The 27,923-nt window shown below is 39.8% G+C and overlaps 1 protein-coding gene across 2 annotated transcripts in view; it reads left to right on the top strand.

Annotated features, from left to right (window-relative positions):
* The window catches only part of LOC150084630 (lysosomal-trafficking regulator-like), an 813,382-nt gene that overhangs the window by 492,722 nt on the left and 292,737 nt on the right, over nt 1-27,923 (top strand). For both annotated transcript variants that reach the window (XM_090375369.1, XM_090375368.1), the window contains exon 16: nt 13,322-13,469. In XM_090375369.1, the coding sequence (XP_090231495.1) occupies nt 13,322-13,469 (148 nt within the window). The remainder of the gene's footprint in view (nt 1-13,321; nt 13,470-27,923) is intronic.

Here is a 27,923-nt window from a genome sequence, read left to right as displayed (position 1 = left end):
GGAGATTAGGCAGGCAAAGGCAGATTATAAGAAATCCTTGGCAAAGGATGCAAAGAAAAACAGAAAAGAGTTCTTTACCATGTAAACTCTAGAAGGAAAGGGATGAATCAGATTGGTCCACTGGATATTGATGGTTCAACTGTTGATGATCCTGCTCAGGTGGCTAACAAACTAAACAAGTATTTTGCATCTACATTCACACATGAGGAGTTATTCAGGAAGGGGAATGCCAGAGGTGAAGTAAACTCTGGTAGTGAGCTAGATGATTTTGTAATAACTGAGAGGAAAGTGGAGGAGAAATTGTTAGGGATAAACATAAAAAGGCACCCGGGGTGGATGAGATCTATCCAGTTATATTAAAGGAGGCAGCAAAGGAAGTAAGCAAACCCTTAGCCATAATTATGAGAGCTTCTTTGGACTCAGGGAAGGTACCCATAGACTGGAGATGTGCAAATGTGACCCCAATTCACAAAGGAGGATCAAAGGCTGACACAAGTAATTATAGACCTGTGAGTTTAACTTCTTTTCCAGGAAAATTAATGGAGGCACTGGTTAAAGAAGCACTGCAGGATCACCTAGACAAGACTTCAGTTATAGCTCAAACACAGCATGGTTTTGTTAAGGGGAAGTCTTGCCTGACCAATTTGATTGGATACTATGATGCAGTCACAAAAGAACTGGATGCAGGGAATAACTTTGATATTATATATTTGGATCTTAGAAAGGCTTTTGATACTGTTGCACATGGAAGACTGCTGCACAAATTGGAGCAGTGTGGCATTGGAGGCAAATTGCTGCTATGGATAAAGGGATGGTTGAGGGGGAGAAGAGACAGAGAGTGGTAATCAATGGACACTGCACTTCGTGGAATAATGTTATTAGTGGGGTCCCTCAGGGTTCAATGTTGGGTCCATTGTTGTTTTCTATATTTATAAATGATATTGATGATGGTATATCTAGCTTAATGTCCAAGTTTGCAGACAATATAAAGGTTGGCAGAGTTGTTAAGGACACTACTGGCAGTATTCTGCTGCAAAAGGATCTGGAAAGTTTGAGCATATGGGCTAAGAGGTGGCAAATGAAGTTTAACATTGACAAATGTAAAGTACTACATGTGGGAAACAGTAACCCCAGAGTAACGTATCAACTCTGTGGTACTACACTGACAGTGGTAGAGAATGAAAAGGTCCTGGGGGTAATTGATCAGGCAGATATGAAGTTTTCTGAGCAGTGCAGATGGGCTGCAAGAGTAGCTCATGGTGGCTTGTCAATGATATACAGGAATTTTTCTAGCAGGAATAAGGAGGTGATTATTCCCTTGTATAAGGCAATGGTCAGGCCACACCTTGAATACTGTATGCAGGTCTGGAGGCCTCATTTCAAGAAGGATGTAGAACTGCTGGAACAAGTCGAGAGACGAGCAACAAGGTTAGTGAATGGAACAAAGGGTTGCTCTTACGAAGAAAGGCTTAAGTTTTGCAAATTACAGTGTCTGGAGACTAGGCACCAGCGAGGTGATCTGATAGAGGTGTATAAAGCCTTGAATGGTTTGAGCATGCTCAATGCTGATGGGAGTCTTCCTATTGGTCAGAATGATCACCTGAGGGGGCATAAATTCAAATTGAGGAAAGACAGATGTAGGATCGATGTGTGGAAGTTTGCCTTTACCCAGCGGGTAGTTGGTTGGTGGAACAGACCTCCACCCCTTGTTTTGGAAGTTGATAGCCTAAATAACTTTAAGGCTCAGGTATTTCGAACGAACGGAGGGGTGAAGTGGAAGGGGTTTTTTTTTTTTTTTTTTGGCTGATGCTGCATAAGCTTGCTTTCTTGCATCATATGCCTCTACTAATGCTAATGATAAATGAAAAAACTGGAAAGCGCAGTCAGATTCAACAAATAGTTTCGAGACCTAAATAATGCAGTATATTATTATACAATGGAACTTTCATGGTTTACACGGAAAATTGATGAAGTAAAAGATGTCATTCGGCAGTATAAACTGGTCTGCATTTGCCTCAATATTCACCCACATTTCAAAACTATACACTTTTCCGGAGAGACAGAAATGATAATACAACTGCCAGAGGAGGAATGGCAATTTTTGTGAATACTAATATACCAGCTAAGCAAACAACATTAAAAACCAACTTAGAAGCAGTAGCAGTGAGAATAGCCATCAGAATTTCTATCACAATCTCATCCCTTTATCTTCCACCAAATATTCCTCTCTCCAGATCAGAATTAAATGATCTTACTATGCAGCTACAACCTTCCCATTGCCTTATGGGAGATGTGAATGCCTATCATTATCTGTGGGGATCTGCTCACACAGACAGTAGAGGTAACTTAATCGAAACTTTCCTAGATGATCAACAACTGAATTTACTGAATGCCAGATCTCACACTTATATCAGTTTGGCTACAGGTATCACTTCTGCAATAGATGTAACAATATGTTCTCCATCAATTTATCCCAGTATAGAATGGTTCGTATTAAATGATCCTTACAACAGTGATCATTTTCCAATAGTATGTTCCTTAGATAGTATGAATCAGAGCTGTAATACTCAATATGTTCTACGTTGATAATAATATTAGTAAATTAATAAGGAAGGAAGATCGTTTTGAATATTTTCGTTATTCTTTTAATTGCGTTAATTTGAATTTTAATTGTTTTGAATTGATTTTGAATTGTGTTAAATTGATTATTTAATTATTTATATTTTACTTTAATTATTTATATTTTACTTTAATGGACCGGTAAGTTGTCGATTTTTTCGTTTTTTCCGTTTTAATTTCTGGAGGGTATCATACGGAAGTGTTCCACGTACTATATTGAGGTAAACTCCTCTTATTAATTTACTAATAGTATGTTCCATACAGACACAATCGATTCTTACAGAAGAAACCAGAACGGTATAGAATTTTAAAACAGCTAATTGGAATAAATATATGCAATTAATCAAGCTGGATAAGCAATTAATAGAAACCCTGCCAATAGATGATGTTGTCATATATATCAACGATCAACTGCTAGAAGCTTCAGATGCTACAATATCTCAAATAAGTAAGGCAAGACAGGCATGGTACAACTCTTGGTGGAATGCAGAATGTGCGACAGCAAAAACAAAACAAAATCGTGCGTGGAATGGATTCTGGAAATATCCACCTATCCTCAATTTGATTGCATATAAAAAAGCCAAAGGAAGAGAATTCAGAAAAAGGCAAAGAAGAATTCTTGGATCATGTTTGCTTCCACACATACTAGGAACTCAAGTCCTGGTTTGGTGTGAAAAAAAATTCAGATTGATTTTAAGTGGAAGATATCCAAGCATACAATTTCCAATCTTCCATTGGAAAGGCAGGATGTTTCTACAACAGACGAGATATCAAAAATTCTGGCTGAATCTTTTGCTTCTACATCAGCAGTTACAAGCTACAGCACTGACTTTCAAAAATACAAAGAGCAAACTGAATGGAGTAAGTTGAATTTCTCTACCTAGACATCTCATTCCTAAAAGAGGAGCTACTTAAAACCATTGCAAAATTGCCGAATAGTGCACCAGGTCCCGATGGCATTTATTATACTATGATACACCACGTAAACTCTGGGCGCATTATAGCCTTAGAAGCTAATGCACCAATAAAATTCAATCAATCAACCAACCTAAACTCTGATTGTCTAGACATCCTACTTGCTCTATATAATAGAATTTTTCTGAACAACATGTATCCATCCATATAGTGACATGCAATTGTCCTTACATCTCCAAACCCGCAAAGGATCCTTTGCAGGTTTGGGAAATGTTTTTTGGGAAACTATTTCACTGGTCAGCTGCTTAGGGAAAATCCTTGAATGAATGGTGCACAATAGACTTATGTGGTTGCTGGAAAAAGAGAATGTTTCATCACCCCACCAATTTGGATTTAGGAAAAATAGATCAACACTTGATCTTCATGTCAGAGTTGAAACAAATATTAGAAACTCATTTATAAGAAAGCAGCATATGGTGATGGTAAATCTAGATCTTGAAAAGCTTTTGACACAACATGGAGATTCCAGAATCGTACAAGATCTATTTCAGTTAGAATACAGAGGACAACTTCCACAATTTATAGAAAAATTCCTTACTGACAGAACATTTCAGGTACGATATAAAGGCTGTTTATCTACAATATATATACAACAGGAAGGGGTCCTCCAGGGCTCAGTATTAAGTGCAACCCTGTTTGCCCTGCGAGTGAACAATATCACAAAGGTTATACCACCTTCACTGGAAATATATATGTACCCAGATGGTCTTTCCATTTCATTTCAATCACAAAGCATGAACACAATTGAAAGACCGCTCCAATTATCCATAAACAAAATAGAAGCATGGACAAAAAAATAATGGATATAGAATATCTGAGATAAAATCAGCTGTTATACACTTCTGTAAAATGTGTAGTCTTCATCCTGAACCGGTCTTATACTTAAATAAAGTTGCTCTACCTGTTGTTCAAAATTTCTCCTTTTCAGGGTTTCTCCTTCTTCTTAACATTAGATAGAAAACTAAACTTTCATGAACATATACAAAGACTTTGAACTAGTTGCCTCTCAAAACTTAAAATCTTGCACACAGTATCTTCCATGGCCTGGGAAGACAACAGGTACACATTACTACAATTATATAAAACTTTGATTAGATCTTGTTTGGATTATGGATCTCCTGTATATGCTTCAGCAAGAAGGAGCATGTTACATCACCTAGATACCATTCACCATAATGTCCTCCGTATAGCTCTAGGAGCCTTTAGAACTTCACCAATTTACAGCTTGTATGCAGATGCATCAGAACCCCTGCTGCACCTTCAACGAGATTATCTACTGTGCATACATGCAGCAAAAATAAACAATCAGCCATCACATCCAAATTGGTCCATTATTCACGATTCACTATGGACGAGTAATTATGTTTGCAAGCCAAATGAAAATAAACCAGTAGGACTGCATCTCAGACGCTTAGATCGAGTTTGGGAAATACATTTCCAGCACATTTCTGCAGTAGATATAAACTCAGAACCTCCTTGGATGCCGACTGTGCCTTTGTCCATATCACATCTTACAAACAGGAATAAAAAAGAGATCTCTCCAATCGTTATGTAGAAGCTCCACGCACTGCACAGTTTTGAAAATAGAAACAGTCATCAGATTTACACGGATGGATCAAAATCGAATAACTCAGTAGGTTTTACCAGAATATACTATATCTGTCTCCTTGCCTCATGTTTGCAGTATTTTCACAGCAGAATTATATGCTATTAAACTAGAACTGGATGATATTACCGAGCACCAACTTCTACCTTCTCTAATCTATACTGATTCCGTTAGTCCAGTAGCAGCTGTAAAAAGTAAAGTGCAGCCATTATCAACCCACTGCAGGATGGAAACCTCCTCAACAATTCATGCTAAGGGAAATGGGCCATAATCTGCCACACTGAGCCAGTGTGGGTTGGCAGATTGACCGTATTCAGCAGTCAGGGGCTTGAACCCCAGTCTACTCAAAGAGCGTGTGCTACTGCACTCCCACTCCTGCCCACTAGGCTACGGAACTGTAAGTGTAGCAGCTCTTCAGAATCGCAGATATTCCTCAAATTCCCTGATTCAGCATCTTAAAAAACAACTCAGAGTTTTGCATAAAGCCAAAAAACAAGTATCTATCTGTTGGAATCCCAGGAAATACTCATGTAGAACAAGCCACAAAAAAATCCAGATATTAATATACAAGATAACTTTCAGTTTGTACCATTTACAGATTATAGGGATGTATTTCATATCAAATATACTTCCATTTGGAAACAACTTTGGAGGGACTAAACGTGCAATAAACTCTGCAGAATAAAAAAATCTATGGTCATGGCATTCTAGCTCACATAAAAATAGACAGGAAGAAGTTATTATTATTATTATTATTATTATTATTATTATTATTATTATTAGCCATAAGGTGCAAGGAAGCCTGAGGCTTATGCTGCACCAGCCAAAAGAAAAAAAAAATTTTGAATTACCCAGAGAGAGAGAGAGAGAGAGAGAGAGAGAACACAAGAGTCAGAAGTAGAAGGGAATCACCAAGAAAGAGAAGAATGATGATATCCAGCTCAGGACCCTGGGTGTGCCAAGCCCATACTCACCAGATGTGAGCCCCTGGGGTGAGATGTGAGCCCCACTGCGCATTAGGCATACCTTCCTCACTCACAAACATTTACTTCTAAGAGAAGATTCCCTCCTCTGATCTGCTCTCTCTGTTAGATACAGTAAGGCACATCCTGATTGATTTCCATCCTATTCAGCCATTCAAACCACTTCCTTCCATCATTAGCAAACTTGCAAGCTCCTCTAACACTCTTCCATATACTTGGTAACAAAGCAAACCTAAGTGAGCTCTTTATATATATTAAACATCTTGGAATATGTATTTCCTGAAAATTTACAATCTACATAAGTTCAAGTCTAATGTCCACAAGTATCTTCTTTCAACTTTTCAACCTTCAACCCATGTACAGTACTAAGTACTATAAGTTCTAAAAAATGTATACATAACAATGATCCTTGAGAATGAAAAAAATAAATAAATAAAAATATGGAAAACATCTATTTAAAAAAAAGTTGTTTAGGCATGGGTAATGCACCTCCATCATTTCTACTACTGAGGTAATATGAATGCATCATTTATGCCTATCTCATATTGTGAACGAACCTTCAGAACGAGTGGCCAAGATATTGCACTGCTTTGAATAATTAACTTCACCAGACTAATGTTACTTATTCTCAGCAGATACCACCACCCAGATGACACCGTTTCGAAGCTTGTTGGCTTACTTACCAGTTCAGGTACCCTGTTGTTGCAATAGCGACAACCCAGTTATGAAGTATAACTCCACAATATGAGAGATGCTTGACGGTGTAAATGGTTCAATCTTAAACTATTTCTTAAATAAATGTCCAAGAGTATGAAAAAGGTTGTTTATGCATGGGTAATGCACTTCCATCATTTCAGATGCATGTCTACTACCCAGGTAGTATACATGCATCTGATTATATCTCGCATTACCCATGCATAAACAACCTTTTTCATACTCTTGGACATTTAGTCAAAAAATAATTTTAGATATTTATTTGACATGATATACTGTAAGATATTAAAGTAATTATAAGGAATTGTAGGAGATTGTTTTATTTCTTTTGCAATTCTTTACCTTTTATTTAATTTTAGTTTACTTTGTTTATTATTAGTTATATTTTGTAGTTTACAATAATATCACTATGTAAATCTAGATAGACGCTATTACGGAATTTTTAGTGCGAACCCCTTGGAACAATTTCGCGAACTACCAGTTGGGAACTGCTGCTATAAGCAAAGAAGTTAAAAAAAAAAACAAAACTAATCACTTTTTCTGAAATAAAAAGAAAATTTTGAGTCTGCCTGACCAGGCAACTCCTTGTTGTAAGTGTAAGCACTACAACTGATGAGTTAGCCAGTATCTTCACTCTTGACATGCACACACCAGTGGATCGACTGCCTAGTGAATGTAGAGTTCATCTCAAAAAGATGTGCATGGAATTTAGTATATGAATATAATTAATTACAAAGCTTATAAACTATTATTAGGGTGTGTACTGAAGCAATCTGGGATGCATGGTAACCTTGAAAATTTCAAAATTTTCCATCATTTGCTTCTGGACTCTGTTCATAGTGGGAAACATCTGATTGTCAAGAATTATACAGTGCAAATGCTGAATTAGCTTCACATTCTTGTTTAATTTCATCATTTAATGATTGAAGTGTCTGCTTTTCTACCTTACACTACCTTATAACCTTCAAGTAGCACAACAAATACAAATCCAGTTGGATTGAATCAAGTGAAGGTGGCAGATTCCTCATTGGCTTCTCCACTGGTGTGTGAAATGATTAGCAAGATGTGCCCTGACATCAGAATGATAATAGGGAGCTCCCCATTCCTGTCCTGTTGATAGTAAACTATTTCATCTCCGTGTACAGTTCATAAATGGATGGCAAAATGAATACGTGAAACACATAGTGATATATATATATCAACAGTATTTACTCTTCAAAAGAATATAGTTCATTGGTTCCCTTTAATGAGAAACAGTAATCAACTGTAAATTTACTATATAAACATTGGGATTGTCAGGGAATACAATGCACATATCAGTTCACCGTATGATTCAGCCTGGACACTTCCTCATCCAATCAAACAGTCTTGTTCATAAATCTATCATCATCATCCATCTTCACTTTAAACCATTCAGAAAACTCAACAATTAGAATTATTGTCATTAATATCATATAGCAACCTTGGCACATACAATTTCCACTTAGCTCTATCGAGAATGTGCTATACATTTGCTCTGTCAATTCCAGTCTCACAAGCAGCTTGCCTTGTAAATTTTCAATGTGATTGCACAAATCACTGCAATACCATATTACAAGTTTCCTCATTTGTCAACAACTGTTGATGAAAAGGGTCTTCCAGATCTTTGTTTCCATGCATTTTTGTCCTTACTTTCTTTGAACTTCACTATTCATTCATTCATTCATTCATTCTTGGATTTCCAGTACCACTTTAAAATTGCTATTCATTGTATAAATGTCATATACCCAACCACCATGTTCTTTATGCTTTTCATTTTGTATATCATTTGCTTTTAACAATTAATGCTATCTTTTATCAGCAAAACATACTAATTAGTGATGAAAAAGTTTGACTATAAATACACCGATGAGCCAAAACATTATGACCACCTACCTAATATGATGTTGGTCCTCCACAAATAGCCAAAACAGCTCGTGCCCGGCGAGGCATGGATGCTACAAGATTTCTAAATGCATCTTGTGGTATCTGGTACTAACATGTAACCAGCAGATCCTTTAACTCCTGTGAGGTCTGTGGTTGAGATGCCGCAGATTGGAGTTGCTGTTCCAACTCAAACTACAGATGCTCGATGGGATTGATGTCTGGGGAATTTGGAGGCCAGAGCAATACCTGGAAGTCTTCCTCATGTTCCACGAACCGGTTTCGAACAATCCGGCCAGTGTGGCATGGCTCATTATCCTGCTGAATGACAGCACCGCCAGAGGGGAAGACTGTTGCCATGAAAGGGTGTACCTGGTCAGCTATGATGTTTAGGTAAAGTGTGTTCATGTCTAGTGGCACCAGGGGGTTTCCCCCATCTCCGCGTTGCTTGCATTGTGGGTGTGCCAGTTTGCTGGGAAAGCCAGATATTTAAAAGTGTGTGGGTATTGAATTTGTGTTATGTCGTATACCGATGTTCATCTGGTCGTATAGCCACTAGACCACTGCTGAGGCCCAACGTTGCCCCACTTATGCCCCGTGGAGGCAGACCAGGAACCTAGTAGACTGTTTTTACTCAGGCAGGTCCTGCCGCTTAATTTCCTGAGATTTCAGCAACTAGGACCCTAAAAAAAAAAAAATTATATATATAAAAATATATACATATACACACGCACATATAAAATATATCTGTATGTGTAATATGTATATATATGCGTGTCTTCAATTGCGTGGGAAAATATCACTTAGATGTAAAAAGGCCGAAAATGGGCATAGTTAATTTGGGGTTGTTTAAGGCTTTGGTGTGTGGGCATATGTTTGCATAAAGATAGAAGGGGAGGAGAATGTAGACTGGGGGGGGGAGTAAGGCAGAAGTATGGGGACAATAGAGTAGGCGACCCCAATAGATCAGTGAGGCATGCATATGCCTCACCAGAAGGAAAGGAGGGGATGGGGCCTTCCCACCCCAGGATTTAAAGAGAGTCGGGCTAGGTTGCCTGGCTCAGATCTCCATGTGGGGTTGGCAGCTGGGCTGCATGTCACACACGTCAACTCTGTCCAAGTTGTCAGTCCAGTATTTGTCATTAGCATTAGTAGAGGCATATGATGCAAGAAAGCAAGCTTATGCAGCATCAGCCAAAAAAAAAAACCGCTCCCATTTCACCCCTCCATTCGTTCCAAATACCTGTTCAGCTCAGCCTTAAATTTATTTAGGATATCAATTTCCACAACAAAGGATGGAAGTCTGTTCCACCAACCAACTATCTGCTGGCTAAATGCAAACTTCTGCACATCTGTCTTTCCTCAATTTGAATTTATGTCCTTTCAGGTGATTATTCTGAGCTAGAGGAAGAATCCCATCAGCATTGAGCATGCTCAAACCATTTAAGGCTTTATACACCTCAGTCAGTCTTGGAACAGGAGCAAGGATCCCTTTGTTCCAGCTATGTGGATGTCCTCAGATTCTGCTGGTGGTTGTAGGCGACTAGTCGTCTACCTCTTGGGTGTTCATTAAGTTCACTTATTGTTCTTCCTTCTTCATTGTCACAATCGATGTACCTGTGGTCCAGTCCGGTTTGTTTTTTGTCAGTATCTCGTCTCTGCACATAATCCCTGAGTGTTTATCTGTTCTTTTGTTGTGTTTATAGTAGAATGCTTTACGCCTGCTTCGTGAATTGACATTTGTCCTCAGTCAGGGTCTCGTTTGTGATAAGACACCGGGTTTTCCTTTTCATTTCACCTGATTAGTTCCATGCTTTTCTCGTTGGTTAATGTCCATATATTTTTTTTTTTAAACAGTGACTTGGGGCTTAGATTTATCCTGATCCGGTTACTTTAGTCAGGATTGAATTTATCCTGGAAGTGTTGTCAGTTGTGGGCGATGGCATAGTTGGCTCTCCTCCTTGCAAACAATTTCTGGCCAAAAGCAGAGAAGGCTAGGTACTCATATTTGATGTCCAGGAGGTGTTGTTCAAGGCCTCTTGGTAGGTATCTGATCTTGGTGATTAGGGTGTTGTGTAGGTCGTCATAGAGCTAGCAGTCATACATGAGGTGCTGCCAGCTCTCTAATCCTCAGCAAACACAGGTGGGGTGATCTTGGATTCCAAGGAGTGATAACTTTGCATTAATGGCCCCATGGCCTGTGAATAGATAGGTTGATTGTAAGCCAGAGGAGAACCAGTTGGGTGATCTGGGGTATACCTGAGTCACATTAGGTATATGAATTTCTTGTAATGTCCCCAGTATTCGAGTTTTACCATCTCTCCTGCCACACCTGTATTAGGTGCACATTTAGTCTCTTCTCTGTTTTCTGATTAGCGTCTGGGTCTGTTGTGAAGTCCAGGCAGGTTTTTGAGATGCCCTTGGTATGGTGGTATAGAAGTCCTCATCTGACTATTTCCAGGTGAGGCACCAATCCTTTCGGGTGACTCTTGCAATCATGGCTGAGTAGCATCTGATTTTTTTTTACGAGTGTATTTTATATGCTCCCTGAAGGTTAGTTTGTTGTCTAGGATCACACCCAAATATTTGAACTTTGCAGAGAATTTAATGGTTGTATTGTTTATCTTTATTTGTGGGGGCTGTCTGATTTGTAAGGTGCCTTTGAGCAACGTTGATTTGGTCTTTGCTGGGGAGATGTGCAGCTGATTGTGTCAAGCCCATTGCTGCAGTTTGTCCAGGGAGTTGTTGGCCATGATTTCCAGTTCTGCTCGTGAATTTGCAGTAACGGTAATGATGAGGTCATCAGCGAAAGCCTGAGTTTTGACCTCACCATGATTCTGAGTAAGGAAGCCGTCCAGTACAATGTTCCATAGCAGGAGGCCCAGGACCGAGCCCTGCGGGGTGCCTCTGTAAATATTTGTAGTCAATGTCTGGAAGGGGATTTTCACTGTGATTTCTCTGTCTGAGAGGTAGCTTTGGATGAGATTGTAGAGGTTTCCCGGAACACTAGCGGCCCTGAACCTCTCCAGGATGCTCGGCCACCAAAGGAAGTCGAACGCCCCGGCAAAGTCCACAGAGATCATGAGGAAGTATTTTTTGTTGCATGTGGCCACTTTATCCAGTAGGTGCTGAAGCGCATCCACTGATGTTTAGGTAGGTGGTAGACACCAGAGTGCCTGGTACATGGATGACTGGACTCAGGGTATCCCAACAGAACATCTCCCAAAGCAACGACCATCTTCCAATCACTCAAGGTCCAGTTTTGATGCTCACTTGCCCATTGCAAGCACTGTCGCCAGTGAATCATGATTGGCACTCAGAGCGGCCTGCAGCTATTCAGCCCCCATTTTCATCAGGGTTCGATGTACTATGTGTTGTGACACATTACTCCTGTCACCAGCATTCCAAATACCAGCGAGTTTCGCCATAGTCGCTTTTCTGTTGCCACGTACCATCCGGGACAGCCTTCACTCACCACATGCATCAATGAGCTGTGGCCATCCAACACCTCGCCGACGGTTAGTGAGTTCCCCCTCCTCGGACCACTTTTGGTAGGTATTAACCGTGACTGACCATGAATACCCCACCAGTCATGCCATTTCGGATTTGCTCTGACCCAGTCATCTGGCCATTATAGTTTGTCCTTTGTCAAACTTGCTTAAGTCCGCTGCCTTGCCCATCTGAAGAACAAGAGTAACACTGATTAACAGAGCTCAGTATCAGGTGTTTATTATACCGTGTTCCGACCTACGCGCACACATAGTTCACCTGCAGTTGCTTCGATTTGCATAACGACTCGCTGGTCATAATGTTTTGGCTAATCGGTGTATATCTTTACTTCTACATTAATAACCAGATATGATGAAAGTGTACTGTAAAGATAAATGTTGTTATGTGTTATTTAATTTATTGAATGTGTTATTGGGTTTCCCCTCCTTGGACTACTTTCGCTAGATACTAATCACGGTTGACTGTGAGCACCCCACCAGCTGTGACGTTTCGGATATGCTCTAACCCAGTCTTCTGGCTATTACAATTTGGCCTTTGTCAAACTCACTTAAGTCCACTGCCTTTCTGATCTGAAGAACAAGTGTAACACTGATTAACGAAGCTCAGTATCAGTTGTTTTTATGCCGTGTTTCCCAGCCCACACATGCACTGTAGTTCACCTGCAATTGCTTCAATTTGCATAACGACTTGCTGTTCATAATGTTTTGGCTCATCGGTGTAGATGATTAAATATTTAACATGAAAATATTGTTTTGAGTTGCTGTATAATAATATATTTTGGCAATAATTTGTTTGTAGAAACATTTATTTAGTTCCAGCTGAATTGAAAACTCTAAAATCTGTCAAAAATCAGAACTCAGTAATACCGCATGAAAGGCAGTGTTCCAATTTATTCTCTTTATTTTTATATGATATTTTAGAAAAAGATAGTACCATTTTACCTGAACTGTGTGATTAATAATTTAATATGCCATCTTATTATTTTTTTATCTTTTTATTTCATTTTCTTAAGTATCTGAAAGCAGAAAATCCTTCTTCTACTTCGCATATGCTTCCTTCGGGCCCATATCATTATGGCTCTCATTACAGCAATAGTGGTACTGTTCTTCATTTCCTAGTTAGGTTATTGCCATTTACTCGAATGTTTTTAATTTATCAGGGTAAGTTTTTGTATTTTAATGTAATTTGATTTTTTCTGATATAATTTTTTCATTATTATTATTATTATTCAGTTTAATAGTTGGTACCTGCCTCCGATTAACAATAGTTAGCAGAGTAATGGGATGGTGCATTCACATTTATAAATAAATACATACATATAAATTTTATGGTAGATGCAACAATTCACATAAGGAAATGCAGGATACTAAATATTAACATACATTCTATATTACAGTTCTGACTTATATAGAAATTAGTATGGGAATGATGCATAATGTACAAATAGGCCTGTATAAAGACTGTATTACATGCTTTACATAAATCACTTTATAATTAACTTGTGGTCAGAAATTAAGAGTACCTGACGGTGTAAACATAATGGAACCTAGTGTATATAGAATTTTTCTGAGAAATTTTAATGGTTAATATACTTTCAGACACCTAATATGAGTTCATATGAGTTGTTGACTTCTAAATGTTCAGTACTATTTCTGATGTTCTTTTACTATGTCTCTGTTATTATTCTGAATCACATCTGTACATGTTTTATTGGGGTTCTCTTATCTATTTTCGTTAATTAATGTACATACAGAGGTCTATTTTCATTTCATTAATTATCAACAATATGTTTGTGCAATTTTTGTGATTATGTGGGTTTAGGGCAACTTCAATATAATGTGAATGTCGAGCGACAACTTTAATACCTGCATTATATGCAAAGCGCATTATAGCCAAATATACAAATTAAAGACATAAAGTATTAAAGGTTATATCATTCCCTTTACATTCCACCATACACAGTGCTGCTGTGGACATACATTTTATGCTGAAATAGTCATGTAATTTAGAAATTGATGACCGTTTTTTTCTGTACATAATTCTTAATAGTGATCAGGTGCAGTGAATGGAGCATGCAATAAATGGAGATGCTCACTATCACTCTGATGTGCTAAACATTCTATCACCTCATTAATGTTTTCAAGCACTTTGTTAATTTCTGGTGCTTTCTCCTTACACAAGTCATCCGCATTATCTTCTGAGTCATTCCCTGTATCACTGGAATTCTGTTTGTCGATTGTCTTCTCACCGTTTACAGAGGCTGTGATCTTTGTAATCTCTGCTCAGGAAATGTGCAACTGAAGCTTCCACATCCACCTCAATCCAATCAGCCAGGTCATTTGCTCAAAGACTACACCAAGTATGTTACAAGCAGCCTTTGCTTCTTGTTCTAAAAATATTTCTAAATTCTTCTTGTTCTAAAGAAGTTTTTAATTGCTTTGAGATTACTTTCTCCCATGCATAATCCAATATTGTATGCAAGTCTTTCAGTGGTAATATTTTCCGAAATTTGAGAACTTTAATTTCTGAGTTTACAACACCAGCAAGTAGCTTACCATGATAGTAGACTTTGAAGGATCAAATAATGCCCTGATCTATGGACTGAATTAGTGTAGTTGTGTTCCTTGGCAGAAATGCAACTCTGATCTTTGTCATCTTTCAGTTTCAGGATATCAGCTGAAGAATGAGCTGGGCAGTGATCCAACAGTAACAGAGTCTTTTCTTTAGGCTTTATTGGAAAGCAAGTGGTGTCTTACCAAACGTAAAAACTCACTTTCATACCGTGAAGCAAAAATATCACTCATCATCCAAGTGATGAGCTATTTTTATAAATCACAATTAGAGATTTCATGTTGATATGCTTAAAACACTAGGGACTTTTACATTTCCCAATGCACGATGGTTTTAGTTTGTGATTTATATTTTTATTCGTACACAGTAACAGAGTAATTCTCTCTTTGTTAGTTCTTATACCCACTTGGTTGTACTTAGTTCTTATGCCCACACATTAGCAGTAGTATGACTAACCATGGCCAATTTTTCCATATATGTTAGTGCAGTCTTAGCCTTTAAAAAACTGTTCTTCTCAGAAGTAATAGTACTACTACTGCTAATGGCAAATTATGCAAGAAAGCAAGCTTATATAGCATCAACCAAAAAACAGCAGTTCACCCATCGGTACCCTCCAAGAATTTGCCCTTGATTTTTTTTTTTTTTTTTTTTTTTTTTTTTACGTAAACCCCAAACATGAGAGGTATTAGAACCTATAGTACTTAGTACCCTGCTTGGGGTGGAGGTTGAGAAGACGAAAGAAGATATTTGTTGACATTGGACTTGAACTTCAGTAGACTGTAATTTTCAAGAAATACGTATGAAGGAAGGTTGTTCCAGAAAATGGTAGTTGAATGAATAAACAAAGACGATGAAAAGTTGGTTTTGTGAGTTTGAAGTTGGATAATAAATGGATGTTGGCTGATGGCTGCACGTGTTCGAACTGTTTTGAAAGAGAGAGTGGAAATTATAGAAGCCAGTTCAGAAGAACAGTGCCCAGGGAAGTATCTGTAGAAAAGGCATGCAGCAGAAACATTACGGCGAGTGGAGAGATTCTGTTAGAGATGAATCATTAATTAACGTAACTGCCCTTTTCTGAATAGAATCAAGAAGCCTAAGAGAGGTTTTGGGGGCACCACCCCCATGTGTGGGAACAATATTCCATAGTAGGGCAGATTTGCGATTTATACAGAGTGAGCATATGTTTGGAAGAAAAGTAACGCCGAGAGCGAAAGAGAACCAAGTTTTTTAGATGCAAAGGAAGCAATATTTGTAATGTGCTTGTGCCAAGAGAGACTAGAAGTCAGGGTAATCCCAAAAACAGATATATCATTTTGCCTAGAAATCGGAGTGTTACCAAAGATAAACATAGCAGCAGAAGAATCATTTTTACGAGATATAAGACAAGACTGAGTTTTAGAAGGGTTGAAATCAACTAAGTTGTCTTTGCCCTACTGGAGAATTACCTGAAGATAGGCATTTAAGGAATTGGAAGCAGATTTTTGAGAAGTTGAACCTGATTGAGCAGGACAAGTTTTCTCAAAATGGAAAGTGGAATGCAATGTGCTATTATTGGCAAAACTATGGATAGGATTTCCAGTCAATGGAAGAAGGTCATTAATATACAAGAATAAAAGAGTGGGAGAAAGACTGAACCTTGGGGGACACCCGCATTAGTAGAGAAGTTAGAAGATAGGGAGCCATCTACCATCACCCTCACTGAGCGATCAGAGAGAAAACTGGATAACCAATTATAAAAAAACAGTTGGCAAACCATAAGATGGAAGCTTGTTTAGAAGACCTTTATGCCAAACACGATCGAAAGCCTTTGAGATGTCAAGAGCAACTACTTGTGTTTCACCGAACCTTTCCATTGAATTAGTCCATAAATAGGTAACATAAGCCAGAATATCACCAGTGGATCGACACTGACTGAATTCATACTGGCAATCGTTGATTAGATGGAAGGTTTCTAGGTAGTTTAAAAGTTGGCGGTTAATTGATTTCTCCATTACTTTAGAAAGAGTAGAAGTAATTGCAATGGAATGATAATTGGATGGGAGGGATTTGTCACCCTTTTTAGGAACTGGCTGGATATGAGCAAATTTCCAAGCAGAAGGAAAAACACCTTTGTAATAAGAAAGTGAAAAAAGGCGGCAAAGAATAGGATTAAGTTCAGGAGCACAGGTTTTGAGAACAAGTGGAGAAATACCATCGGGACCTGGAGCTTTCTTAGCATCAAGATTCGTCAAAATCCTTCTGACATCCTTTTGACGGAAGACCACAGGAGGCATTGAGTGGATCGTGTTAGGAATGGTGGGAGGTGTTTTACCAAGATCATTAATACGTGAGTTGGAAGAAAAATGGGATGCTAGCAGGTCAGCTTTATCCTTGACTGAAGTGACAACTGAACCATCTGGTTTGGACAGAGGTGGGAGCAGAGATGGCCAAAAGTTGCGGCCAATAGCTTTGCCAAGAGGACAGAATTCTCGGCTACCATTAGGGCAAGAAGCAAGTTTTGCACACTTAGCCTGTACAAACTCTAGTTTGGACTGATTAATAACTGCTTTACAATTGTTGCGAGCATTGGTGTAGGCAGAAAATGTAACTGAAGAATTAGAAAAAAAGCCAATTATGATATGCAACATTCTTCTCTTGAACAGCCTTAGCACATTTTTTGGAAAACCAAGGTTTAGATAAAGGACGAGATTTTAAAGTGGATTGTGGGATAAAGGATTCCATTCCTGCAAGAATAATTTCATTGACACGATCTGAGCAGACAGCAAAGAGATTTGACATCAGTAGTTTTGAAACAGTAATCCGACCAAGGAAAAGAAGAAAAGAAATCTCGCAGGTCATCCCATTTTGCATTCTTGTAATGCAAACAACACGAGGTTGGGAATGACCGTGAGATAAAGGCTCCATTGCAGAAGAGTCAATCACCAAGTTGTGATCTGAAGTGCCTAAAGGACCTCTCACTTCAACCGCGTACTTAGAAGGGTTGTTTGTGAGAAAAAGATCAAGCGTGTTGGCTGTATGATTAGGATTGTCCGGTATTCTTGTAGGTAAATGAACAATCTGTGCAAGGTCATTGGTAATTGCAAAAGCCTCAGCATCTCGACCAGCTGGGTCGGTGTGACTAGAAAACGGAAGCCAGCTGGAGTTGTGAACATTAAAATCACCAAAGGAAATTATCTCACTGTTAGGAAAGTTGGACTGGAGAAAGTCAAGTTGCGAAGAGAGGAAGTCAGAGAGCTCCAAGCGATTAGTGGAGTTGGGAGAACGGTAGAGACAACAGATGAATTTGACACAATGAGGCAGAGAGATTTTAAGCCAGAGAAGATCAAAGAGAGGAGATTCCAAATTGCCAAGTCTCTGACAGGGAATATTAGAATGGACATATGCACAAGTACCAAAGTTGGTGGGACCTGTTGTATGAAGTGATGAAATTTTTGGATATGGCGTACACATGGTAAGAATATACCTAGATCCTTGACATAACCTGGTCTCGACAATGCTTCCCGCATACACACTAGTCGGACTTCCTCCAGTCACTATCTGGCAGAATAGAGGTAGCAAGATTATACACTAGCTGATCCGGAATCCCCTAGGAAGTTACCAATAGGTTTGGTCTGGCCTACTAACTAGCGGCCGGCCGGCCTGCGAACACAGTTTTAGAGCTGTAGCCTCAAAATGTAAGAAAGTTTGGATCTTGCCATGATGCTCATCATAACCTCAAAATTTGTCAATTATACTGCATGATGGAAGAGATGGGGAAGGGTTGACTGGAACTTATCTCTATAGACTAAACATGGGTTCTCCACTTCAAGCCTCCAATAGCAAAGTGGTGGTATTGCACCGATTGATGAGAGTCATCTACCACCTATACTGCCTAGTAACATAGAGGGGCAGCATTCCTCCATGTGGTGTGGGTGCCACACCTCGACCCCTGCTTACGTTGGTTCACACCTGTGTGGTCACCCACCATGTACTTGTGCATGGAGGTTATACCCAGGATTACTAACAGTCCCACCATCCTGAAGGTGTAAGCAGAGGATTTGGCTGTCACAGACCATTCGGACTTCACCGAAATTGGGTCCACTTGACTTGAGTGTCACCCGAATATCAATTCCATCAGCGTATTAGACTCCCAGGTAGCAAGTACAGCTTGTCTGGCATATCTGAGAGAATGTCTGTGACAGCCTCAAGGACCTAAAATTATTTAACTCATCCACTCAATTTGAATTTATGCCCCCTCATATATGCCCCATTTCAGCAAGTGGAAGAATATCATTAAAATTTGACTTACTCAATCCAGTCAAGGTTTTAAACACCTTGATTAGATTTTCTCACAGGTGCCTCTTCTTGAGATGCTGCAATTTGCAGAATTTAAGCCTTTCTAGGTAAGTGCACCATTTTGTTTCCTTCACTAGTCTGGGTGCCCTTCTCTGCACCCGTTCCAGCAGATCTACATCCTTCCTAAAGTGAGGCCAGACCTGTATACAGTACTAAAGATGTGGCCTAACCATGGCCTTATACAAAGGGATAATTGCCTCCTTATCCCTTTTAGCAAAATTCTTGTATATCATTGAGCTCTCTTGGCAACCTGTCTGCATTGCTCAGAGAACTACATGGGCTCACATCTTGTGAGTATGGGCTTGGCACACCCTGGGTCCTAAGCTGTATATCATCATTCTTCTCTTTCTTGGTGATTCCTTTCTACTTCTCTCTCTCTGTCAGGGTAACTCAAATTTTTTTTGGCCAGTGCGGCATAAGCTCAGGCTTACTTGTACCATATGGCTAATAATAATAATAATAACAATAAACTGCAAAATTACATCCAAATCTTTTTCATTTTCCACTACCCAGAGTGTAGTACTAACTGTGTGGTACTACCCTGAATGTAGTACCACACAGTTAGTACTTTTCTCTGCTGTTACTGCTACCCATATTCAGTACTTTGCATTTGTCAATGTTAAACTTCAATTGCCATTTCTCAACCCATCCCCTCGACGTGGGCACCTGTACGTGGTGAGGGGACCTCCCAGTGACGCTGCTGGACTTCCAGACTAGCATCACTGGGATCCAACGCCCACAGCCTAGGTTCCGGGCTTACATCAATGGAATCCGGCGTGTTTGCCGTGCGCTGCGACCCGTGGAAATTCGGAAAGGGGGATCCTGGTGGTTGAGGGGCCCAGCTTCAATACACCACTTTGGCCCCTGCTTCGACAAGACGGGTGGTCCTGGAAGGCCCGGCTAGGATCAATCGGCTAGTAGGCTCGCCTGCGAGGGTCAACCGTGTCAATGCCACGCCCCTACCCTCATGGTCCGAGGGACAGGATTCAGGCTGGCGGCGGTGCGGGTATAGTGTCTGGGTAGCCCTGGCGTCCCACTCCCGAGCGCATTTATTGCATGCCGGGTAGTGGGCGTCCCTTTGGGCTCCGTGGTGGGTGGGGAGCCCGGGCACTGAACAAATAAAAAACCTCTATGAATCCTGAGAAACTTACTCCTTCAGGGGCCCCAACCCGGTCCCTATCTGAAAATTTAGACACAGATACAGATAGCATTATTGCTAAAAAAAGGCAGCGAACGGAATTACCTTCAGGGCCTGTTCCAAGGTTCCTAATTATACACTCCACCGGAGAAAAACCAATTGGTAGAATGTCACCCTTCTTCATACAGAAAGGGTTAGATGGGTTAGCAGGTTCACCCAAATCTGTTAAGAGGCTCCGTTCTGGAGACCTTTTAATTGAATCACAAACTGACAGACAATCCGAGCAGCTACTCCGCGCAACATCGATCGGAGGAGTACCCGTTACTGTAACACCACATAGAACACTGAATTCATCGAGAGGTGTCATTTCCGAATGGGACCTTCTCGACGTAACCGAGGAGGAAATCTGCTTGGAACTGAAACCTCAAGGAGTTATAGCCGTCAAGAGAATTAGTGCGCGTAGGGATGGGAAACTTGTTAAAACCAGGAGTGTTATCCTGACTTTTAACTCTCCCAAACCTCCTGATGAGATTAAAGCTGGCTACATCAACTGTCTAGTGCGTCCATATGTTCCCAACCCTTTACGGTGTTTTAAATGCCAGAAATATGGACATTCTCAAATGGCCTGCCGTGGAGTCCTTGCATGCGCTCGATGTGGCGCAAAGGACCACGAAACAACAGCATGTTCAGCCGAAAAACCCACCTGTATTAATTGTGAAGGCGAACACCCGGCCTATTCACGAGCATGCCAGAGGTGGAAAGAAGAAAAAGAAATTCAACGGCTGAAGGCAGAGCTAAACATATCGTATCAGGAGGCAAGGAAAGCAGTGAAACCTGTCAACATCAAAAAACCTACCTACGCCCAGAAGGTAGCAGGGAGGTGTTCCATTGGAACTCAGACGGACATGTCCATCCCTCCAAAAGAATCATTTACCCCTATCGCACGTTATCTCTTATGCTCCCAAAAACCTGCACAGAAGGACCAATCAGCTGCCACTCCTATATCAGTACCTCCTAATGCTCCACAAATAACAAAATCTATCACGAAAGAAAAGAATAAGAAAGGGGAAATACCACCTACAACCCAAGAAAACATGGATGTAGAGCAGAAGGAGGTACAAGAAGACTCAGTTTTGGAGCTCTTTGCTGAGGAGGAAATGGACACTGGACAGCGTCCGTACTTCCCCAGGAAGGATAAATCCAAGACTGAAAAAGGTAAGCCCTCAGCACCTCGGAAGCCGCCTGATGGACCCACCAAGCCAAAATAATGGCTAAATTCCTTCAGTGGAACTGTCGTGGATTCCGGCGAAACAATGATGACATCAAGGCCCTTCTGCAAAAGCTTGAGCCAGTCTGCTTTTGCTTACAAGAGACATACCTGAAGCCAAATGAAAACCCTTCGCTTCGTAACACTACCATCATTCGAAAGGACAGAACTGACGATGGACCTGCTCATGGGGGTGTTGCTATAATTCTGGGCAACCATACCCCATATCAAACTATTGCGCTCACCACCAACATAGAAGCAGTAGCGGTTCGCCTTACGGTAGGGTTCTTAATAACAGTCTGCTCAGTATATTTGCCACCTGGGGCTGATATCTCTCAGAGAGACCTTGATGATCTCATTGTGCAGCTGCCTACGCCTGTCTTACTCCTGGGCGACTTCAATGGACATAACACCCTGTGGGGTAGTGCAAACGTTAATGGAAGGGGACGTGTCATAGAGCATGTGCTCAATGACAATGACCTATCCCTTCTAAATGTGGGAACTAACACCTTTTTTCACATGCCTACCCGTACGTTCTCTGCTATTGACCTCTCTATATGTTCCCCCTCTCTCCTTCCTTCAATCACTTGGGAGGTAGAGGAGAATCTTTATGGGAGTGATCACTTCCCCGTGATAACCAGCCTACTTAAAGTGACGCCATGTTCACCTTTTAGGTTACCACGATGGAAGATTGATCAGGCTGACTGGAACACCTTTCAACACCTGGTAGACTTTAACATCAGTACAGTCAGTCGGGAGCCTATTAATGACGCAGTGGCGTACATCACAGAAAGCATTGTCCATGCAGCTGCAGCTACAATTCCGAAAACATCTACCCGGTTTCCGCCATTTCCAAAACCTTGGTGGAATACTGAATGCACAGCAGCAAAAAAGGCACAAAACAAAGCTTGGGGGATATTCCGACGATATCCTACCATAGCCAATCTCTTAGCCTTCAAACGTGCACGCGCGAAAGCGCGATATATTCGTCGTCAGAGCCAAAAGGAATCGTGGGTCCGCTTTACATCCACCATTACCCAGTCAACCAGCAGTAAAGCTATCTGGGACAAAATCCGGAAAATGAAGGGTAAATATACATCGCACCCTTCATCGGTCCTGGAGTATAATGGATGCGTTATTGCAGATCCAACTGCAATAGCCAATGCACTTGGGGAGACTTTTTCTGCCATCTCGTCAACATCTGCTTATTCCCCAGAATTTCTGGTCTGGAAACATAAATGTGAAAAGCAGCCAATTAACTTTAAATCAAGAAGGTCTCATCCCTATAACGGGCCCTTTACCACTGAAGAGTTAGAAACAGCTCTAACTCTTACCAAGGCAAGTGCTGCCGGACCAGATCTTATCCATTATGATATGATCAAACATCTGTCTGTAAAATCCATGGACCAACTGCTTTTTCTATATAACAGAATATTTAAAGAAGAGCAGTTTCCGGATTCCTGGCATAAGGCAATTGTGCTTGCATTTCCTAAGCCAGGAAAGGATCCCAAAATCCCAACGAACTACCGTCCTATTGCTCTGACTAGCTGTCTGTGCAAAATTCTGGAGAGAATGGTCAATGCCCGCCTTATCTGGTATTTGGAGGCTAATGGGTTTCTCTCCAGATTTCAGTGCGGCTTCCGTAGGAATAGGTCAACTTTGGACCACTTAATCAGGCTCGAGACTTCCATTCGAGATGCCTTTTTAAAACGAGAACACCTGGTGTCAGTGTTCTTTGATATGGAAAAAGCGTATGACACAACTTGGAGATTTGGAATTTTAAAAGACCTCTATAGCATCGGCCTTAGAGGTAATCTCCCCAATTTTATTAAGAACTTTTTATGTCACCGTTCTTTCCAAGTCCGTGTAGGATCTACTCTCTCTCGCTCTTTTAGCCAAGAGGAGGGAGTGCCTCAAGGATCCGTTTTAAGTGTTACGCTTTTTGCCATTAAAGTGAATTCTATCACAGAACAACTTCCTCCAACTGTAAACTGTGCCCTCTATGTTGACGATTTTAGCATATTTTGTCATTCCTGCAACATGAGGGTAATTGAGAGGCAACTGCAACTTGCTATTGACCATTTGAACTCATGGGCAACGAATAACGGGTTCAGATTCTCTCCACAAAAGACAGTTTGCATGCATTTTTGCAGAAAACGCAATCTTCACCCTGAACCTGAACTAAGGCTTGGACAAACTGCCATCCCAGTAGTACCTGAGACTAGATTTTTGGGGCTTATCTTCGATAGAAAGCTGACCTTTCTAGAACACATCCGTCAGCTACGTGCGAAGTGCACGAGAGGTTTGAATATCCTGCGTGCAATCTCCTCACATTCTTGGGGCGCTGACCGATATACCCTCATGCGCCTCTATCGTGCACTCGTACGATCTAAGATAGATTACGGGTGCCAGGTATACGCATCCTCTAGACTCAGCGTACTCCGATGGCTGGATCCCATCCACCATCAGGCGATCCGTATTGCCACTGGAGCATTTCGTACTTCTCCTGTCCATAGCCTCTATGTCGAAGCGAATGAGCCCTCATTATCGCTTCGCAGGAAACAGTTGTCTCTACAGTATGCTTTGAAACTGAAATCCCTGCCAGACCATCCAACGTGGACACCCGTTTTTGAGCCACGTTGGGAAAATCTGTACAACATTCGCCAGACTGCCAATCAACCATTCGGTATTCGTATCCAAAGGCTACTCAATGATTTGAACATCACATTAGACAATGTTGCCCCATCACCAGGGCAACCTTTTCCACCCTGGCATGCTCGTGTCCCAAACTGCAACTTTTCCCTTAACAACTGGAGAAAGGGTAATACATCATCCAACATCTACCTGCAGCTCTTTTTAGCTGAGCGCTTGGAACATGCTGACTTCTTGCCCATCTACACAGATGGCTCGAGGTCAGATTTGTCTGTCGGATCTGCAGCTGTTTTTCCAGACACCACGGTATCTGAGCAGATCTCCAACGAATGCAGTGTGTTCACTGCAGAGCTGCATGCGGTTGAGCTAGCCTTAGATCGTATACAAACCACCCACCACAAAAAATATATTATATATACCGATTCTCTGAGTTCATTGCAGGCTTTATCATCGATGAGGTTCAACCCTCATCCTGTCCTGACCCGGATACAGCAGAAGCTGCATTCCTTAGCAGAATTCAAATTTGATGTTCGTTTCTGCTGGATCCCAGGCCACATTGGGATCTCAGGAAATGATTTGGCAGACTCTGCAGCCAAATCAGCGAACCTATTTAACTCTTGCCTGTCAGTCCCCTATACAGACTACAGGCAAGTAATTCGAAAGAAACTGATATCCCAATGGCAACACTCTTGGCATGGACAGACTACAAACAAGTTATATGAGATTAAGCCTGTAATTGAACATTGGCAGTCTAGTCTACGCAGGAACCGAAAAGAGGAAGTTGTTCTATCTCGGCTCCGCATAGGACATTGTCACTTGACACATTGCTATCTGCTGAGGGCAGACAATCGTCCTATGTGTAGAAATTGTGACACCATTTTATCAGTCCATCATATTTTAATTGAATGTCCGTCCTTTTATAATGACCGCCGTTTATGTTTTAGCCATCTGTCTGAACCTTATACACTCAGACAGGTTTTAAACGACAATGACAATATGTCAGCTATTTTTAAGTTTTTACAACTTATTAATCTAAATAATTCAATCTAAAATATTTTTATCGTTTTATACTGCATGAACGCTTTAATTTGTATATTCTTTTAAAATAATATACAAATAATTTACATTTTATATTCTTCATCTTTTGACTTGGCGCATTATAGCCTTAGATGCTAATGCGCCATAAAACAAACAAACAAACAAACAAACAAACAATCTCAACCCATCTGCCTAACTTTTCTAGATCCTGTTGCAGTAGCGTACTATCATTCACCACTCTGCCAATCTTTATATCATCTGAAAACTTTGACATTTAGCTTGATATGCCTTCATCAATATCATTGATAAATATTGTAAACAACAATGGACCCAACACTGAACCCTGGGAAACTCCACAAATAACATTGGTCCATAAAGAGCAGTGCCACACAGCTATAGAGGGAAATAAAGTGCACCAGTAAATCAGAATGTCTCATGATGCGAGATTTTAACTTGCCAGGTGTTGACTGGAATTTGTTGGTTGTTCACTCAAACACTAGCAAGACTTTTCTGAATTTTTTGGATGACTGTTTTCTATAGCAGCATGCTAGAGAGACAATAAGAGGAAGCAGTACTCTTAATTTGGTTATCAGCAGTGATTCTTCATGCATTAAGAATCTGCAGGTAAAAGACCCAATGAGTAAAAGTGATCACAGTGTACTAATGAGGAATTTAATTAAAAACACAACTACTGTCAAGGATAAAGGGAAAACCTTTTTCTTTAGTAAGGGTGACTACAGAGGTCTCAGACAGATTTTAAATCGTACGCATTGAGAACAACTGATGATGTTAACAACAGAAAATTCTAAATGGGGAGTAATCAAAGAAGCAACTCGGCTTTTCATACCAACAAAGAAATACTGTTCATGGCTTAGACTTAAATGTATGTCAGATGAACTACTGACATATGTGGCAAAGAAGAAAAGTGCATAAGATGCATATCATTTGAAACTAGGGGATACAGAAGCCTGTGGTTAATATAAATTAGTCTGTATTCAAGTCACAAAAGAGGTTAGGTAAGCAAAGGCAGATTATGAGAAGTGTCTGGCAAAGACAGCAATGAAAAACAGTAAAGACTTCTGTGCTTATATTAATAGTAAAAGGAAGGGATTGAATCACATTGATATAACTTGATGTTTATGGGTTAACTGTTGATGCCCCTGCTCAGGTTGCAGACAAATTGAATAGGTATTTTGAATCTACATTCACACATTAAAAATTTTTTAGGGTAGGGGGGTGCCCAAAGTTTATAAAACTCTAGCAAAGAGCTAAATGACTTTGTGATAACTAAAAGGATAGTAGAGAAGAAATTGCTGAGGAACGACATAAAAAAGGCACCTGGGGCAGATGGAATCTATCCAATTATATTAAGGGAGGCAGCAAATTAGTAGTTTGAATTAGTTCTTCAAAATTTTATATAATTAGTATTTAATAAAATTAATTAGTAATTGTATTTAATAATTGGTAGTTTGAAAATCATCTATTCATTTTAACACATTTTTATACTTTTTTTTTTAATAATTATAATTTTAAAATTGCTCAATACAAAATGATTGTATACTTCCATTCTCCCATCCTCTGTATACCCTTATATCTTCAACTAGTTGTTTAAGATTCCATCCTTTAACAGTATTGTCAGTTATGACTTTCTTATTACGTTATGCTACCTTCATATAAACTTGTGGCTATCTTTATTCTGAAATACAGTTTATATATTAAGAATGTGTGGTTTGCACAAAATTTGAGTAGCTTATTACCATTATTGTTGAGTTTACATTTTTGTCTAATTTCCATTTTTCTGAAACAATTCTGTAGTTTTAATTATAATTTCTTACCCTGATATTTAAATCTCCACAAATTGGATCATATGTTGATGCATGTTAGTTGGATCATATGCTCAAATAAATTCTGGTCATCACTTTTCTTTATATCATAACTGTGGGGAAAGGAAGAACTTGATGTTACCTGATGTTTATTGAAAAAATCTATACTTTCATTCACACATGTGAACTTCATGAGTTGCTTATTTAAGATGTTATCATCTCAGTACATAAGTAGTACAAGATATATACACCTAAACCTCTTTTTACGCGATAGATACATTCCTAAAAATTACGCGTACAAAGATTTCCCATAAAAAGAACTACTGACTCCATAGAAAAGGTGAAGATTGGTTCCAAACCTGAAATATAAGCAAAATAATGAAAAAAAAAACAAACATTAAATTCATTAGGATCATAAGATTTTTATTTACATTTCATGGCGAACACACATACATATAATGAATTTTAATAACTTTAAAAATAACATATTCATTTCAGTTGTTTGCTAAGGATTCTATAAAAAATTGTTATTCACTATCAGTTTCTGACAATATACACGAAAGGTTTCGTTTTGTGAGACTGTAATATCACTAGAACTACTAGATATGGTATTATCGTCATCGACTTCCGCCTGAACTTGTGAAATTCTCGTCATGTCTTGAACAAAAGTACCACGAGTTGTTTCAGTAATTTAAGACATGAACTCAGTTATTAATCACTCTGTTGATGCTTTAGATAAGTCGTAATATAATTCTCTGTATGAAGACATTAACAACTTAAGCTCACATGA

Source organism: Mastigoproctus giganteus, chromosome 6 (genome assembly GCF_048544385.1).
Source record: "Mastigoproctus giganteus isolate SK-2022 chromosome 6, ASM4854438v1, whole genome shotgun sequence".
Lineage (NCBI taxonomy): Eukaryota > Metazoa > Arthropoda > Arachnida > Uropygi > Thelyphonidae > Mastigoproctus > Mastigoproctus giganteus.
The sequence above is the reverse complement of the archived record's forward strand: the minus strand, read 5'-3'. Positions and strand labels throughout refer to the sequence as shown.